Here is a 15,129-nt window from a genome sequence, read left to right as displayed (position 1 = left end):
CTCACACCTACGGTCAATTTAGAGTCACCAGTTAACCTAACCTGCATGTCTTTGGACTGTGGGGGAAACCGGAGCACCCGGAGGAAACCCATGCGGACACGGGGAGAACATGCAAACTCCGCACAGAAAGGCCCTCGTCAGCCACAGGGCTCGAACCCAGACCTTCTTGCGGTGAGGCGACAGCGCTAACCACTACACCACCATGCCGCCCTGCCTGTATTTATCATATAAAAGTTTGTGCTCTTTACAACAAACACATTCACTGTCAGTTTTCTGCTTGGCACACTTTCCACATCGGCACCAGATAGCTGCCGACCCATTTGATCTGCCTTTCTGACTTTGCACTTGCAAAGCACCACCAATTTCCTTACAGTCATCTGATGATTCGCTGCTTAAAGTAAAACAAAACCCAAAAATAAATGCTGTTTGCCAATGACAAGTGCTCTGATATGCCCCCTGCAGACTTAAATTAAAACTAAAACTTTATAACAACAATTTAATCATTTCAAAAGTTATGATATTGCTAAAAAAAAAGTAACACAGTCGTCAAATAAAGGCTTCTAATTAAAAAAAAATCCCCAGGCATCTCTCTCTCTCTCTCTCTCTGTGTGTGTGCGTGTGCGCGGGGGTGTTTTCACTGCTTCAGATGGGTTGAATGCAGAAAAATAAATTCACTGTGCTGTAATGGATATGTGACAAATAAAGGCGTCTAATTCTAAAAATCTAATCAGAAATTTTCTGTAACCATGTGATTTTTACTGGCAACAAAATATGCAAATCAACAGACTTCATTTTTAGGAAGTTTTAATCTCACTCAGTTAGATAATGCATATGCAGTACTGACACAGACACTAGTTAACCAATGTCATTTTCATAATCCCTCCCACACCAGGAACTGATCTTACCAGGCAGTGTCCTGTCCCAGTACAAACCAGCTCTTGAGGCGCATGGGTGCGGCACTGATCTCTGTTTCTATAGCCCTCGGCCTCTCACCTGTGATATAGCTAGGTTTACAGTGGGGGACTGGTCTTCTGGTCACTGCGAGAGTTTAACTCCCTACTCGCATCTGTATTGCAGCATGTCTTGCCAGATGGCAGTAGGTACCATTTTTTTATGATGGTCTTTGGTATGAACCGACTGCGAGTAGAACTTGCAATCTCCCAGTTGAGAGGCAGACATGCTAACCACTAGGTCAGTTCATGGTGTCATTGTAATAGCAATGCGATTCTTGATGTCTAAAAAGATCACTTTTTTCAGTGCATAAAAACAAACAAAAGCATGTCACATAATTTTCTTTTTTTGGGGGGGGGTTTAAAAAAACCCTCTTTTTGTTTGTAGACAGTGATGGTGTACAGTGTCTTGCAAAAGTATTCATACCCCTTGGTGTTTGTCATGTTTTGCTGCATTACAAGCTGGAATTAAAATGGATTTTTGAGGCATTAGCACCATTTGATTTATACAACATGCCTACCACTTTAAAGGTGCAACTTGCTTTTTTATTGTGACGCAAACAATAATTAAGATGGAAAAAACAGAAATCTCGAGATTCTCTCGCATAATTTGTACTCAGAGCGCGATATCTGAACCACGGAGCGAGTAAGATGTTCGTGCCCAGGTACATTTTATTTTAAAAGAAAAACAGTCTGTACACAGGGTACGGGTACAAATATGAACAAGTGAAAACTCTTGTATGGATATACATACAAATAATTTCCCAGATGCGGATAGTCCTTTTTCCGAGGTTCATACAAGTATCCGGTTTCTCCACTGTCCATACTGACTTGAAGATCACTTTTTTGTCTGACTAAATCCAGGCTAATAAGTATGGTTACTTGGCTATCAACAACTTGACGTCACATCCTGGGCACCATATTGGTTGCCTGTGTACAATAAAATGACGTGCTTATGGACTTTTAAGCACTTTAAACTACTTATTATCACTATTCAGGTAGCTGCACTTGAGTGCATTATTATAATTATGGTTTGTACTATCAGTATCGATCATATTTAAGTGCTGTACAGGTACCCTTTAAATAATTGTATTACATTTTCATTTGTTTATTTGGGGGATGATTGTATTCAAACTTCAGTCCAATCTGGTATGAGCAGACTGACTAGCAAGTTTGCTTAATGATATAAACAGTTAAGTACTTACTGTGTGACCAGTGATTTCAGGGAGGTGATTGTTTTGGTCGATGATGTTCAGGACCACTGTGCTTGTGCTGGACAGCTGAACTTTGTCCCCATGATCTTTGGCTTCGATTTGGAGGGTATATTTCTGTGCTTTCTAGAAATAATTAATAAAATTTAAGTCATTATTACATAATTTTATATTTTTAATATGTTACAAGCAAAAAAACAATTTTCAACTTTTAATGAATATTCTCTGGAACAGCAGTGTCAAACCTTGGGCCCACAGCCAAGAAGAAGAATTGGCCCTGGTAAGGTTCTAATCCTGCCCATCAAACTTATATTCTGAATTCAGGTAATTTTGTGGGCTGTCACTGAATTGAAACCTTCAGGGGACATGGGACTAGTCTCTGTTATTCCACTAGGGGGCACAAAGTCTCATCTCATCTCATTATCTCTAGCCGCTTTATCCTGTTCTACAGGGTCGCAGGCAAGCTGGAGCCTATCCCAGCTGACTACGGGCGAAAGGCGGGGTACACCCTGGACAAGTCGCCAGGTCATCACAGGGCTGACACATAGACACAGACAACCATTCACACTCACACCTATGGTCAATTTAGAGTCGCCAGTTAACCTAACCTGCATGTCTTTGGACTGTGGGGGAAACCGGAGCACCTGGAGGAAACCCACACGGACACAGGGAGAACATTCAAACTCCGCACAGAAAGGCCCTCGCCGGCCACAGGGCTCGAACCCGGACCTTCTTGCTGTGAGGCGACAGCGCTAACCACTACACCACCAGGGCACAAAGTCAGGGCTATAAATTATGCTGTAAAGGCTTTGATCCCTTGGAAATGAAGTGAGCATACCACAGGGTTTTTGACCTCTCCGTTTGACACCAAGTCCCATCGAATGTTTCCCCCTCCCCATTTTTCCTTTTACATTTAGAAATCTCTCTAGTCCCCCCCCCCCCCATGATGAATTGCTTTTGGTAAATTTAAAAAAAAAAAAATCAAATAACTTTTTTTTTTTGTTCAAAATGATTTGTACATCCAAAAACAAAGCAAAACCTTCCCATACTGTTCAATAATGACTAATATGGCTGAATAAAGCACTACAAGCATGCCCCCTGTCATGGCAGTGTAATTACCGTTGCTATGGGGGTCATGTGATGGTGCAAAGCCTCTATTGATGAAACATCAAAATGTGCTGATATTTAATTTGCAACCTAAAAATATCTTTTTCAAAATAACTTACTTTAGAAGCTTTTCAAAAACAGGGGCAAATACTTATGCAATCACAACTTTTACATTTGTGTTGATGAGCGATGATTATTATTATTTTTTTTTTTATTGTTATTGGCCTTATTGTTAATGGTAAGTGTAAAGTGGCCCATTACCTAAAATGAGTTTGACACCCCTACTTTAGAGCAGTAACAACAGCCAGTATGTAGTTTACTGAGCAATAGGCATTTATTTACATAAACAAAACTTTTCTGTGATGGGAACATAATGATACAAGTTGTCAAATGATATTTTTGGACTTAATATTCCACAGCAACAATATATGTTCTCAGCTGGCAAAATCAGGCATTATTCCAAGGGCCGTCTCTAAATGTAATTGTAAGGGGCAGTCATCAAGTTTCTCCTTGACCTGGCTATCCATTAACCATGAGTACTTCAATATCATGGGCTACATTGTGTAGATTCAGGAGATAAAGTCCAAGTTAGGTCCAATTCACTTCAGTTCACAAGTTGTAACACTACAAAATGAGGAAAAGTTCAAGGGCTCGAATACTTATGTAAGCCACCATATATGGTTCAGTGTGCCCATGCTCTTTATGAGGCTTCAGCTGACTGTGAATTTGTGGACTTTTTTCATGAGTGTTGCATTTTTTTTCTCCCACAAACAGATGATTGGTATAAACTCTGATTACACCCCGTTTCTCAAACTTTTGTTGGTTGGTACTTAAAGGTTTTCAAACAGGTTATCAAGAGAACCATTTACAAAACCATGTTTGTGGGGAAAAGACTATAGCACAGTAGAATAAAACACTATATACAGCAGAACACTGAAATGTATTTACCTCATAATTCAAGCAGCCTTTGAAATAAATATTTCCTATGTTGTTGTTCTGTCTTATATAAAATTCAACATTATCTGTTTCTGGGGTGGCGGAGACAAGTCTGAATGTGAAGGTTCCATTGGGGGTTGATGAATCATCACCATCTGATGCAAAGACTGTTGTAACTGATTTACCTGTTGAGATATTTTGTTTTAATACATAATAGCATAGTCTCAGCATTGAAAATTTGTAACAATTCACAGAAAATGTTCACAGAAAAACATCCACCCATTATCTGTAGCCGCTTATCCTGTTCTACAGGGTCACAGGCAAGCTGGAGCCTATCCCAGCTTACTATGGGCAAGAGGTGGGGTACATCCTGGACAAGTGGCCAGGTCATCGCAGGGCTGACACAGAGACACAAACAACCATTCACACTCACTTTAGAGGCACCAATTAACCTAACCTGCATGTCTCTGGATTGTGGGGGAAACCAGAGCACCCAGAGGAAACCCATACAGGGAGAACATTCAAACTCCACACAGAAAGGCCCTTGCCGGCAGCTGGGCTCAAACCCAGGACCTTCTTGCTGTGAGGCAACAGTGCTAACCACTACACCACCGTGCCACCCACAGAAAAACATGGTTATTAGAATGAGGGATATAGGGTTAACTTTTGAACATTATGTCTTTGTAGGTATGAAATCCAACCTTGTTTCGCAAGCTCAATTTCAGTCACTTTCAGGAAGCCATAATCATGATTAAGCTTGTGATTATTTCTAAATAGTGAATAATAATCTTTTATAAATAGAAAGTATTTACCAATAAATGCTTTGTGCACGATGTAGGCATACACATGTTACATTGGCTAAAGTTTATATTTCCCTTTTTGTGCATTTTGTGAATTCATCAAAATCTTTCCATGCTTGTTTCTTCCCTGGAACAAGTCAAGATTACTGACAACAGCCATGCAGAGTATACTGAGAAACCTACCCGTGAAAACCTGCTCATTCCAGGTTTGGGGGAAAAACAATTCAGTCAGGATTGAGGTTTTTAAAGTTTTAATGTATGATAATCAAACAATTGTCTTTTTGAAATTGCACTGATATAGTTACCGATTGGGTACATATATGACCATGCTCATGTGCTGAGTGCAATGCAAGCTGTCTGATAAAGTAAATGCATTGTAACATCCCAAAACAATTTCATTACACACTAGCAGGTTACCCAGGCGTTGCCCAGGTTTTTGCAAAATTCTGGGTTGCCTCCAGACTTCCATGTTAAATTTGGTGAAGATCCATCAAGAAATGGTGGTGTTCACCCAAGACAAACAAAAATCCAAACATCTACCACCCAGGGGCCCACCAGGGACCCCCTGGGGCCCAAATATGGAATTTCTGAGTTCTGCCAAATTGTGGCTACAGTGGTGCTTGAAAGTTTGTGAACCCTTTAGAATTTTCTATATTTCTGCATAAATTTGACCTAAAACATCAGATTTTCACACAAGTCCTAAAAGTAGATAAAGAGAGCCCAGTTAAACAAATGAGACAAAAATATTATACTTGGTCATTTATTTATTGGGGAAAATGATCCAATATTACATATCTGTGAGTGGCAAAAGTATGAGAACCTCTAGGATTAGCAGTTAATTTGAAGGTGAAATTAGAGTCAGGTGTTTTCAATCAATGGGATGACAATCAGGTATGAGTGGGCACCCTGTTTTATTTAAAGAAAATGGATCTATCAAAGTATAATCTTCACAACACATGTTTGTGGAAGTGTATCAAGGCATGAACAAAGGAGATTTCTGAAGACATCAGAAAAAGTGTTGTTGATGCTCATCAGGCTGGAAAAGGTTACAAAACCAATCTCTAAAGAGTTTGGATTCCACCAATCCACATTCAGGCAGATTGTGTACAAATAGAGGTAATTCAAGCCCATTGTTACCCTCCCCAGGAGTGGTCAACCAACAAAGAAAACTCCAAGAGCAAGGCGTGTAATAGTCAGCAAGGTCACAAAGGACCCCAGGGTAATTTCTAAGCAACTGAAGGCCTCTCGCACATTGGCTAATGTTAATGTTCATGAGTCCACCATCGGGAGAACACTGAACAACAGTGGTGTGCATGGCAGGGTTGCAAGGAGAAAGCCACTGCTCTCCAAAAAGAACATTGCTGCTCATCTGCAGTTTGCTAAAGATCATGTGGACAAGCCAGAAGGCTATTGGAAAAATGTTTTGTGGATGGATGAAACCAAAATAGAACTTTTTGGTTTAAATGAGAAGCATTTAATCCAATAAATAAATGACAAGTATAATATTTTTGTCTCATTTGTTTAACTCGGTTCACTTTATCTACTTTTAGGACTTGTGTGAAAATCTGATGATGTTTTAGGTCATATTTATGCAGAAATATAGACAAACTTTCAAGCACCACTGTATCTCCTGTACCTATGTGTCAAGTATAGTGAAGATCTGTGAAGAGTTTTTGTTGATAAATGTAGCATGAAAGGCCCCCAGGCATCTCTATGGGGCCCATACATGAATTTTGCTTATATGTGCAAAATTCTGGATCATCCCTGGACCTATTGTCAAATTTGGTGAAAATCTGTTGAGAAATGGTCACATTAGCTCAAGACAAACCAACCAACACACTTTGCTACTTATTATATAGATTACACAACATGCATTACATTTTAGAAATATGTTATAAAATTATATAACAAATTCAGGAAACTGAGCCAACACTGAAAGACCCAGCCACAAAGCAATGGAAATGTTTTAGTGATGCTCAGATGAACCCTATCTGCAAAGGAAATTTTCTGATAGAAAAAAAAACCATGCTAAACTTGGTCTTAGATCAGGCATTTGATACCTTAAATATGCCCAAAAAGTTTGACCCTGGGCGGCACGGTGGTGTAGTGGTTAGCGCTGTCGCCTCACAGCAAGAAGGTCCTGGGTTCGAGCCCCGGGGCCGGCGAGGGCCTTTCTGTGCGGAGTTTGCATGTTGTCCGCGTGGGTTTCCTCCGGGTGCTCCGGTTTCCCCCACAGTCCAAAGACATGCAGGTTAGGTTAACTGTTGACTCTAAATTGACCGTAGGTGTGAATGGTTGTCTCTGTGTCAGCCCTGTGATGACCTGGCGACTTGTCCAGGGTGTACCCCGCCTTTCGCCCGTAGTCAACTGGGATAGGCTCCAGCTTGCCTGCGACCCTGTAGAACAGGGGTGCCCAAATTGATCCATAAAGGGCCATGTGGCTGCAGGTTTTCATTCCAGCCATGCAGCAGCACACCTGATTTGGCTCATTCAATCAACTGAACTGTCTTCACACAGTCAAATACTTGCAGCCACACCCACCCTTGATTAAAGGGTGGGTGTGTCAGTTGATTGAATAAGCCAAATCAGGTGTGCTGCTGCATGGCTGGAATGAAAACCTGCAGCCACATGGCCCTTTATGGATCAATTTGGGCACCCCTGCTGTAGAAGGATAAAGCGGCTAGAGATAATGAGATGAGAAGTTTGACCCTGTCTTTACTCTAGAGAGGACAGTCAAATATATTATACTGCTGTGGCCCTGTGAACAAGCTTTTAACATCACCAGCTTCATGATTAGAGGGGGTTTATTAAGGAGTTGTCAAAAAAATGAGTGACTCAGTAAAAAATTATCCCTGATAGAAATGAGTTTCAATAATGAAAATTAAAGCAACCTTTCCATAAAAACAAGTGCAGTTGCAATACAATGAGAAGGAGCCACAGCACAATTAAGATTTTCTGTGGTTTTGTTGAGTCGAGAATCCTTGGGTGAACTAATTTTAATGACTGAGTAAGTAATTTTGTAAGTAAATCAAGTAAAAAGATGAATAAATAAAGATACAATCGAAGTAATTATACATGTCATAACTGTTGTTAGTATACTTGCTGAAACATTTTTAACAATTATTTGTATTTTAATGTAATTTTATTTGAGTTATTGTTTTAATATATTTATTGGATTACTTTAAAAATGTTTCAGAGAAGATTTAGCAAAAAGTGGCCCAGTTCATTGTAGCTTTGTAGCTAAAACGATATACGTTATTTGAACATAATGTGTGTAGTGTTCTGCTACCTTGAGGATAAGACTCATCAAGTGTGGTTTCACTGTTACGAGGTTTAAAAACAGGGGCATGATCATTAATATCCTGGACCTTGATCTCAACACCGAGCCTTGTGTCCACTTTTTCCGAAGCGACATCTATTGCTTCAAACTTGAGCTGCAATAGGAACAGAGATTTTATTTTGGATTAACATTCTTAATTTCCCTGAGGGAACCCTCCCAAAGGGATCAATAAAGTTTTATCTAATCTAATCTAATCTAATCTAATCTAACATCTGTGCAGTTTAATGAATGGTTAAAAACAAATGAGTGAAAATCTCAGAAAATCAGACTCTTGCAATTGCTGTTAAATTACTTTTGTGTTCTTATTAATGAATTAATTCAAATGAAAATAATAAATTATGTAAGATACTTTAAATTGTAAAGTGTATAAGTTTATCATTTACACAACTGATTTATGTATATAATTGTAATTATTTTGATTTTAATTGTTGCTTGAAACTTTAAGGTCATAAGTTCATACATACCGTGAGAAATGTATCGCGCTCGTAGTCAACTTTTTTATGCACAAGAACCTCACCAGTATTTTTGTCGATACTCAACACACCTTTGGGCTTTTCAGTAACACCCTTGCCAGTGAGTCTGAATTCTACTAAATATTTCCTGTCCACATTAATCTGAAACAAAAATACATAAAAGGGGTTACATAATAATAATAATAAGAAGAAGAAGAAGAAGAAAGAAATGTATGCAATATTCTAGTGAGTGCATAACCATTTAGTGGTGCAACAAATAATTTGCCTGATCATCATGAGATTGTGAGTTTGAATCCGGATGATGCCACAGTCATCCATGACTGGAAGTGGGTGGGAAGGGCATATTTTCTCTGACATTCATATTCTGTGTGCTCATGTATGCAGAACAGGGCTTTATAATTGGTTTCATAATACACTTTAAACACACCCAGAAATACTGGTTTGATTGCAGAGCAAGCATGTTATCATTAAGTCCAATTTAGAGCAGTTGAAAGTATGACATTTGTTTTTATGGGTGCACATAAGTACAGGTGGGTAATATCACAAAAACATCATATCATGATACACAAAGACATTTCTATGATAAACGATTAGGTTTGCTTCCAAGCTGCCAGCAAAGTAGTTGTGTTACATTTAAAAACTAAAACAGATGATACTTTGTAAAAGATCTACAAAATGTTTTTTTTTTTTCAGTTTAAAAACAAAATAAAATAAATACAAAAATTGTTAACACTGAAAAAGCTAAATATCTAAAAAAAAAAGTAAGCATTTTTAATAGGTAACAATTATAGATTTAAAGATTACAAAATATTCGCATCAGATCAGCTGCTTCTAGTCATAATTATGATAGTCTGTGTTTTAACATTGATATTACCGTATATTCTCATATCACCCAGTCATGCAAATAAGGGTTTTTAATAAATAAGGTTAATTTTGTTACATATATTGCATATAGTTTCTGATATTTAATAGGAGGAATGTTGTGACTTTAAATAAGAAGAAAATAATGAGTCTCCAAGACTCAAAATTTACTATAAAAAAACATATAATCTTGATAATTAAAAACAATAAATCTTCCTTCCCTTTATAGTTTTATATCCCACAATACCTTGCTTGTTTTTTGAAGGGACAAGCGGTATCACACACTAAACGCTTTTTTTTTCATCACACCATAATTGCATCAGCACAACAGTGTTTGTTTTATATCATAAAGAAGAGAAATCTTTGTGCTCATGTACACAGTATTTCAGAAGAGGCACCTAACAAAGTTTTAACAAGATGTGTCATGCTCTGTTTAATGATAAAAGAGTTCCAAATAAGATACATACAGGACATGCAAATTCCACAGTGTGTTTTCAGAGTGTATTGAAGGTAATGAACAGCTAATAACCTCAGCTGTGTAACTGTGTGAAATTCCAGTTTGTCTGCTCACAAAGATTCCATATGTACAGGTTTATTTGAAATGAAGAAGACACTCACGATGCCGAGTGGATATGGGAAAGGGCCAGGGCTTTCTTCCTCTATAGTGAAGGAGTCAACAATCCAATCTCTCTTCTGCCTGATTTTGCTGTGGCCTGACACTGCAACCACACACTAAGAGAAATAAAGAAGCCCTCCATGAGATAGACCACAAAAATACTAAACATTTGAGCTGCTGCAATTTCACAATTTGTTTTAATCTATCTGTTAGTAAAATGCACTCAGATCTTGTTTGGCTACCAGTCAAAAATAGGTTTCCCATAGGTACATTGAAATTGTTCTTCAGAATTCTTATCACACATGAACCAAAAAACATCCACAAAGTTCTGGTCCCGGTAAACACAGTTCATAAATATTCTACAATACAATCTTTATACTTCACTCTACTGAAAACTAACAGCAGGAAAAGGATGTTTACATATCGAGCAGTAATGCATATGAATGCATTACAACACATTTACAGTCTGTATCTGATATTCAGAAAGTAAATACATCAATTGTATGAGATATTTTCAACAATTCTGACCGCCGATATCTTTTAATTTATACCTTTTTAAAATTGATATAATGTAAATGTTGTGCCTGTATAGGTATGTTTTGTATATTTTATGTATTATGTTTACCAACCCTGGAAAATTAGCCCTATAAGTTGCTAAAGGGTATCTCAGTAAACTCAATAAACTCAACTCTTCACACATTTCAGTTAATTTATTCTGATCCCTTCCTAAGTGAACACTTGTAGAACTGAATAATACATAAACAATTTTTAAAGTATGATAAATGCTTATGATAAAAAAAAAATCATATATCTTGCTCTGGAAAAAATTTTCTTATTTTTCAGCGTGAAATGAACCGACTTCACTAAAAGGTGTAGTTATTTCAAACCATTTTACTCATTTTTACAAGGGGTGGCAATAGTTGTGTATGGGTGGCATGGTGGTGTAGTGGTTAGCACTGTTGCCTCACAGCAAGAAGGTTCTGGGTTCGAACCTCACGGCTGACAGGGGCCTTTCTGTGTGGAGTTTGCATGTTCTCCCTGTGTCCGCGTGGGTTTCCTCCGGGTGCTCCGGTTTCCCCCACAGTTTAACCCTTTGGTGACTGACCCCTTGAAAATGGTTCCTCCAGGAACCATGACGTTTCAGTTGTCAAGACAACGGAAAAACTAAAATACAAATACAAGAGCATTTTGTTTTGTGCACAAGAGCATTGTGACGTATCTTTCTGTTTTTGTATTTTAGTTTTTCCGTTGTCTTGACAACTGAAACGTCATCGTTCCTGGAGGAACCATTTTCAAGGGGTCAGTCACCAAAGGGTTAAAGACATGCAGATTCGGTACAACGGGGCCACTGTAATTGGCGCAAGCTGTTGTGGTTTCCCATGCAATGATGTGTGTGTGTGTGTGTGTGTGTATATATAGAGATCGATCTTCCTATGGCAAAAGATAAATAAATGTGTCACACACATATATATAATCACAGGGCTGACACACAGACAACCATTCACATTCACGGTCAATTTAGAGTCACCAGTTAACCTAACCTGCATGTCTTTGGACTGTGGGGGAAACCGGAGCACCTGGAGGAAACCCATGCGGACACGGGGAGAACATGCAAATTCCATAAAGAAAGGCCCTCGCCAGCCACGGGGCTTGAACCCAGGACCTTCTTGCTGTGAGGCAACAGTGCTAACCACTACACCACCATATACAAGAAGCAATTATTACTTATTTCATATTGAACTATGAAATCATTGCTTTTATTGCTTACTGAATTAAGTAATTACCTGGTATTCATTAGTAGTAGTGATGCGGTTGTTAATATAGTATGCTACAACGAATTTGTTCCTGTTTATCCCCTCAAATGAACAGGGATGGGTTTCCCAAAAGCCTCTTAACACTAAGAGCATCTTAAGTAGGAGAGAGAGCATTCATTGTGCTGCTCACTCTACTATTTAACGATGATCTTTGCACTGTAAAACCCGATAAGGTCACTGAGCTCAAAAATTTTATTGAAACCAATTATGTAAAAATTTTTGATGTAACTTAAATTTTTTAAGGTAAGATTTCTTAAAAATTACACTATAGTTACACTTAATTGTAATTTTTAAGAAATCTTACCTTAAAAAATGTAAGTTACTTACCTCAAAATTTTTTACGCAATCGGTTTCAATAAAACTTTTGAGCTCAGTGACCTTATCAGGTTTTACAGTGTGTGCTACGATGCTTTTAGGAAACTCAGGCCAGCACTGTCTTGTTGCTATACTTCTGATTGATTGACCTTCTTTTAATCAGCAGTGTTCATTAGGTGATGATTTGAAAGCACCTAAGTCTATGCGGAGATGACAAGAAATATAGACCAACAACATTTCATTTTTATCCAGGTTCACCTTTTGATATAAGTCAGTAATTGTGAGCATAGTGTGAATTTACTTCATATTAATTTTTGATAAATAGCACACCTGGTCAACTTTTGCCATGAACTGTTTTAAAAACACTGATCTAAAAGCTGAAATGCTTTGAATATAATTGTAAGAAAAGTAAATACTGAACATAATACAAAAATATATGTGATTAATGTCCCTGAAATTGATCATTTTATTGATTAGATCTTGAGTCTTTACCTGAGACAATGGTATTTATCAGCAGTGTTCATTAGGTAATGATTTGAAAGCACCTAAGTCTATTTGGAGATGATGGGAAATACAGACCAACATATTTTTTATTTATTTATACAACATATTTTTATTTATTTATATTAACATTATGTGGCATATCTGTGATTCCTGCATAATCCTAAATTCATTGTATCAAACATTAATATAATTACTGTTATTCTGGAAAAACAAACAAACAAACAAAAACAGTATGCGTCTACTGCTTCGACTATTCGTTCTGTATTTTTTTGTCCATTTTCCCTCTACTGTATCCATATCAAGAATTTAGAATATAAATAACATTTAGGATGCATGCAAGAAAGTTATTTAATCAGTTTACTCCTTGTAAAAATGTGAATGTAAAAATAAATACAGGCCTTTAAAAACTTACGGTCATGAACAGAATGATCATCATAGTAATTATCGTCCTCATGCTGTCCTGATTGTGTTTCTTCTCTGATCAGGGTGTAGCTTAAAACTAGAATGTGTGTGGGCTTTCTCTTCCTTTCCTTCTCTTTCTTTTTTGTGGTCGGGGGTGTTTTTGTGTTGTATTATTTCATAGCTTTCAATAGTTTAATGGGAGGAGAGTTCAGATGAATTTCTCTTCAAATGCTATACACCTTATCTTTGCAAACATCATTACAAAGACATCTGGTGCTGTTTGCTTGATCACCAGTCTGCGTCTTTAAACCAGTACTTCAGCATTGCTTTCTAAACCCTTCATATCCTCACTCGAGATCAGAGGAGAAGTAGTCCATTCAAACAATGTTCACACAGGACTTTTTCGTGTTTGTTTCTTTTTTCTTTCTTTCTTTCTTTTTTTTTTAAAGAAGCACAGGGAGATATAAATTGATTTTTACCTCAAAAGCTTGTCTATTTTTGAGAAATTCATTGGTATATAATGCAACACGGCGGTACGGTGGTGTAGTGGTTAGCGCTGTCGCCTCACAGTAAGAAGGTCCGGGTTCGAGCCCCGTGGCCGGTGAGGGCCTTTCTGTGTGGAGTTTGCATGTTCTCCCTGTGTCCGTGTGGGTTTCCTCCGGGTGCTCCGGTTTCCCCCACAGTCCAAAGACATGCAGGTTAGGTTAACTGGTGACTCTAAATTGACCGTAGGTGTGAATGTGAATGGTTGTCTGTGTCTATGTGTCAGCCCTGTGATGACCTGGCGACTTGTCCAGGGTGTACCCCGCCTTTCGCCTGTAGTCAGCTGGGATAGGCTCCAGCTTGCCTGCAACCCTGTAGAACAGGATAAAGCGGCTACAGATAATGAGATGAGATGAGATAATGCAACACCCCACTTTATCTATGTCTGAATACACTCAGGTCCAACAGGCAGCTAAGATTCTTTTGATTTTCGACCAAGGTCATGGGAACCTCATACAGCAGTGTAACAAAGGGAAAAAAAAAACGCTCCTCAATTTTTTGTTTACCAAACCAGGTACCTTTTCTGTTCCATAATTAGATGAAATGTTAAAAATAACAATGATGTTAATAATAATAATTATTATTATTATCAGCTAGTTAACCTGTACTAGCCAGGACTTAATGATAGAGTTGCAATCGTTAAAGTGCTAATGTCACTTGAGCCAATTTTTCATCGAACAGAACTTCTAAATTTAGACAATATTATTTTTTGAATTATTGAGTAAAAAGACCAAGGAAGAACTTTCAATACAAAAGTACAATAAGCAATGAAATTCCTACTTGCATGTTGTCCCGCATCATTGTCACAAAAATGACACAAACATATAGAGGGCCTGCTTATGATTCAATAGTGGTCACAACAGATATTTTCCTTCCTGCTGTCTTATTATTGCTTAGTGCACATCTGAAAGAAAAATAAACAAATAAACTAAGAAGATTATCAATAAGCTAATTAAGGTCTAGAACCTTGGTAAAAGTTAGCTGAGAACTCAAATGTATTGGGGGGCCCAAACTTTCACATGGTGTTCCTTTTCTTTTTTTCACTCTCCAATTGTACAAAACAAAAGTGATTATTTAATTTAATGTCATAAATAAGACAAATTGCTAAACCTGTAACATTGGCACTCCTCATTAAGATATGTTCTTAGGCTTCTAATAAATTATTTTTTTAATAATATAGGACAACAATGCAAAAAAAAAAGAGAAAAATCCAACCTTTAATTCAAGTGCATTTATTCAGTGGGAAAAAAAAATCCC

The 15,129-nt window shown here is 37.7% G+C and overlaps 1 protein-coding gene across 4 annotated transcripts in view; it reads right to left on the bottom strand.

The window, feature by feature from the left end:
- LOC132896399 (cadherin-like protein 26) overlaps positions 1-14,722 on the bottom strand; it is a 45,605-nt gene extending 30,883 nt beyond the window's left edge. For 2 of the 4 annotated variants that reach the window (XM_060937200.1, XM_060937201.1), the window contains exons 1-6: positions 13,340-13,522; positions 10,297-10,410; positions 8,809-8,958; positions 8,294-8,438; positions 4,217-4,389; positions 2,156-2,287 (exon numbers count right to left, since the gene is read on the bottom strand). In XM_060937200.1, the coding sequence (XP_060793183.1) occupies positions 2,156-2,287; positions 4,217-4,389; positions 8,294-8,438; positions 8,809-8,958; positions 10,297-10,410; positions 13,340-13,381 (756 nt within the window). In that variant the 5' untranslated portion in view covers positions 13,382-13,522. Of the gene's footprint in view, positions 1-2,155; positions 2,288-4,216; positions 4,390-8,293; positions 8,439-8,808; positions 8,959-10,296; positions 10,411-13,339; positions 13,523-14,652 lie in introns of those variants that run through there. The other 2 variants (XM_060937199.1, XM_060937198.1) reach the window with 2 other exon arrangements.
- Between the last annotated feature and the right edge of the window lie 407 nt (positions 14,723-15,129).

Source organism: Neoarius graeffei, chromosome 13, assembly GCF_027579695.1.
Source record: "Neoarius graeffei isolate fNeoGra1 chromosome 13, fNeoGra1.pri, whole genome shotgun sequence".
In the NCBI taxonomy this organism is placed as follows: domain Eukaryota; kingdom Metazoa; phylum Chordata; class Actinopteri; order Siluriformes; family Ariidae; genus Neoarius; species Neoarius graeffei.
Note: the sequence above shows the minus strand (reverse complement) of the source record. Positions and strands in the feature narration are given on the sequence as shown.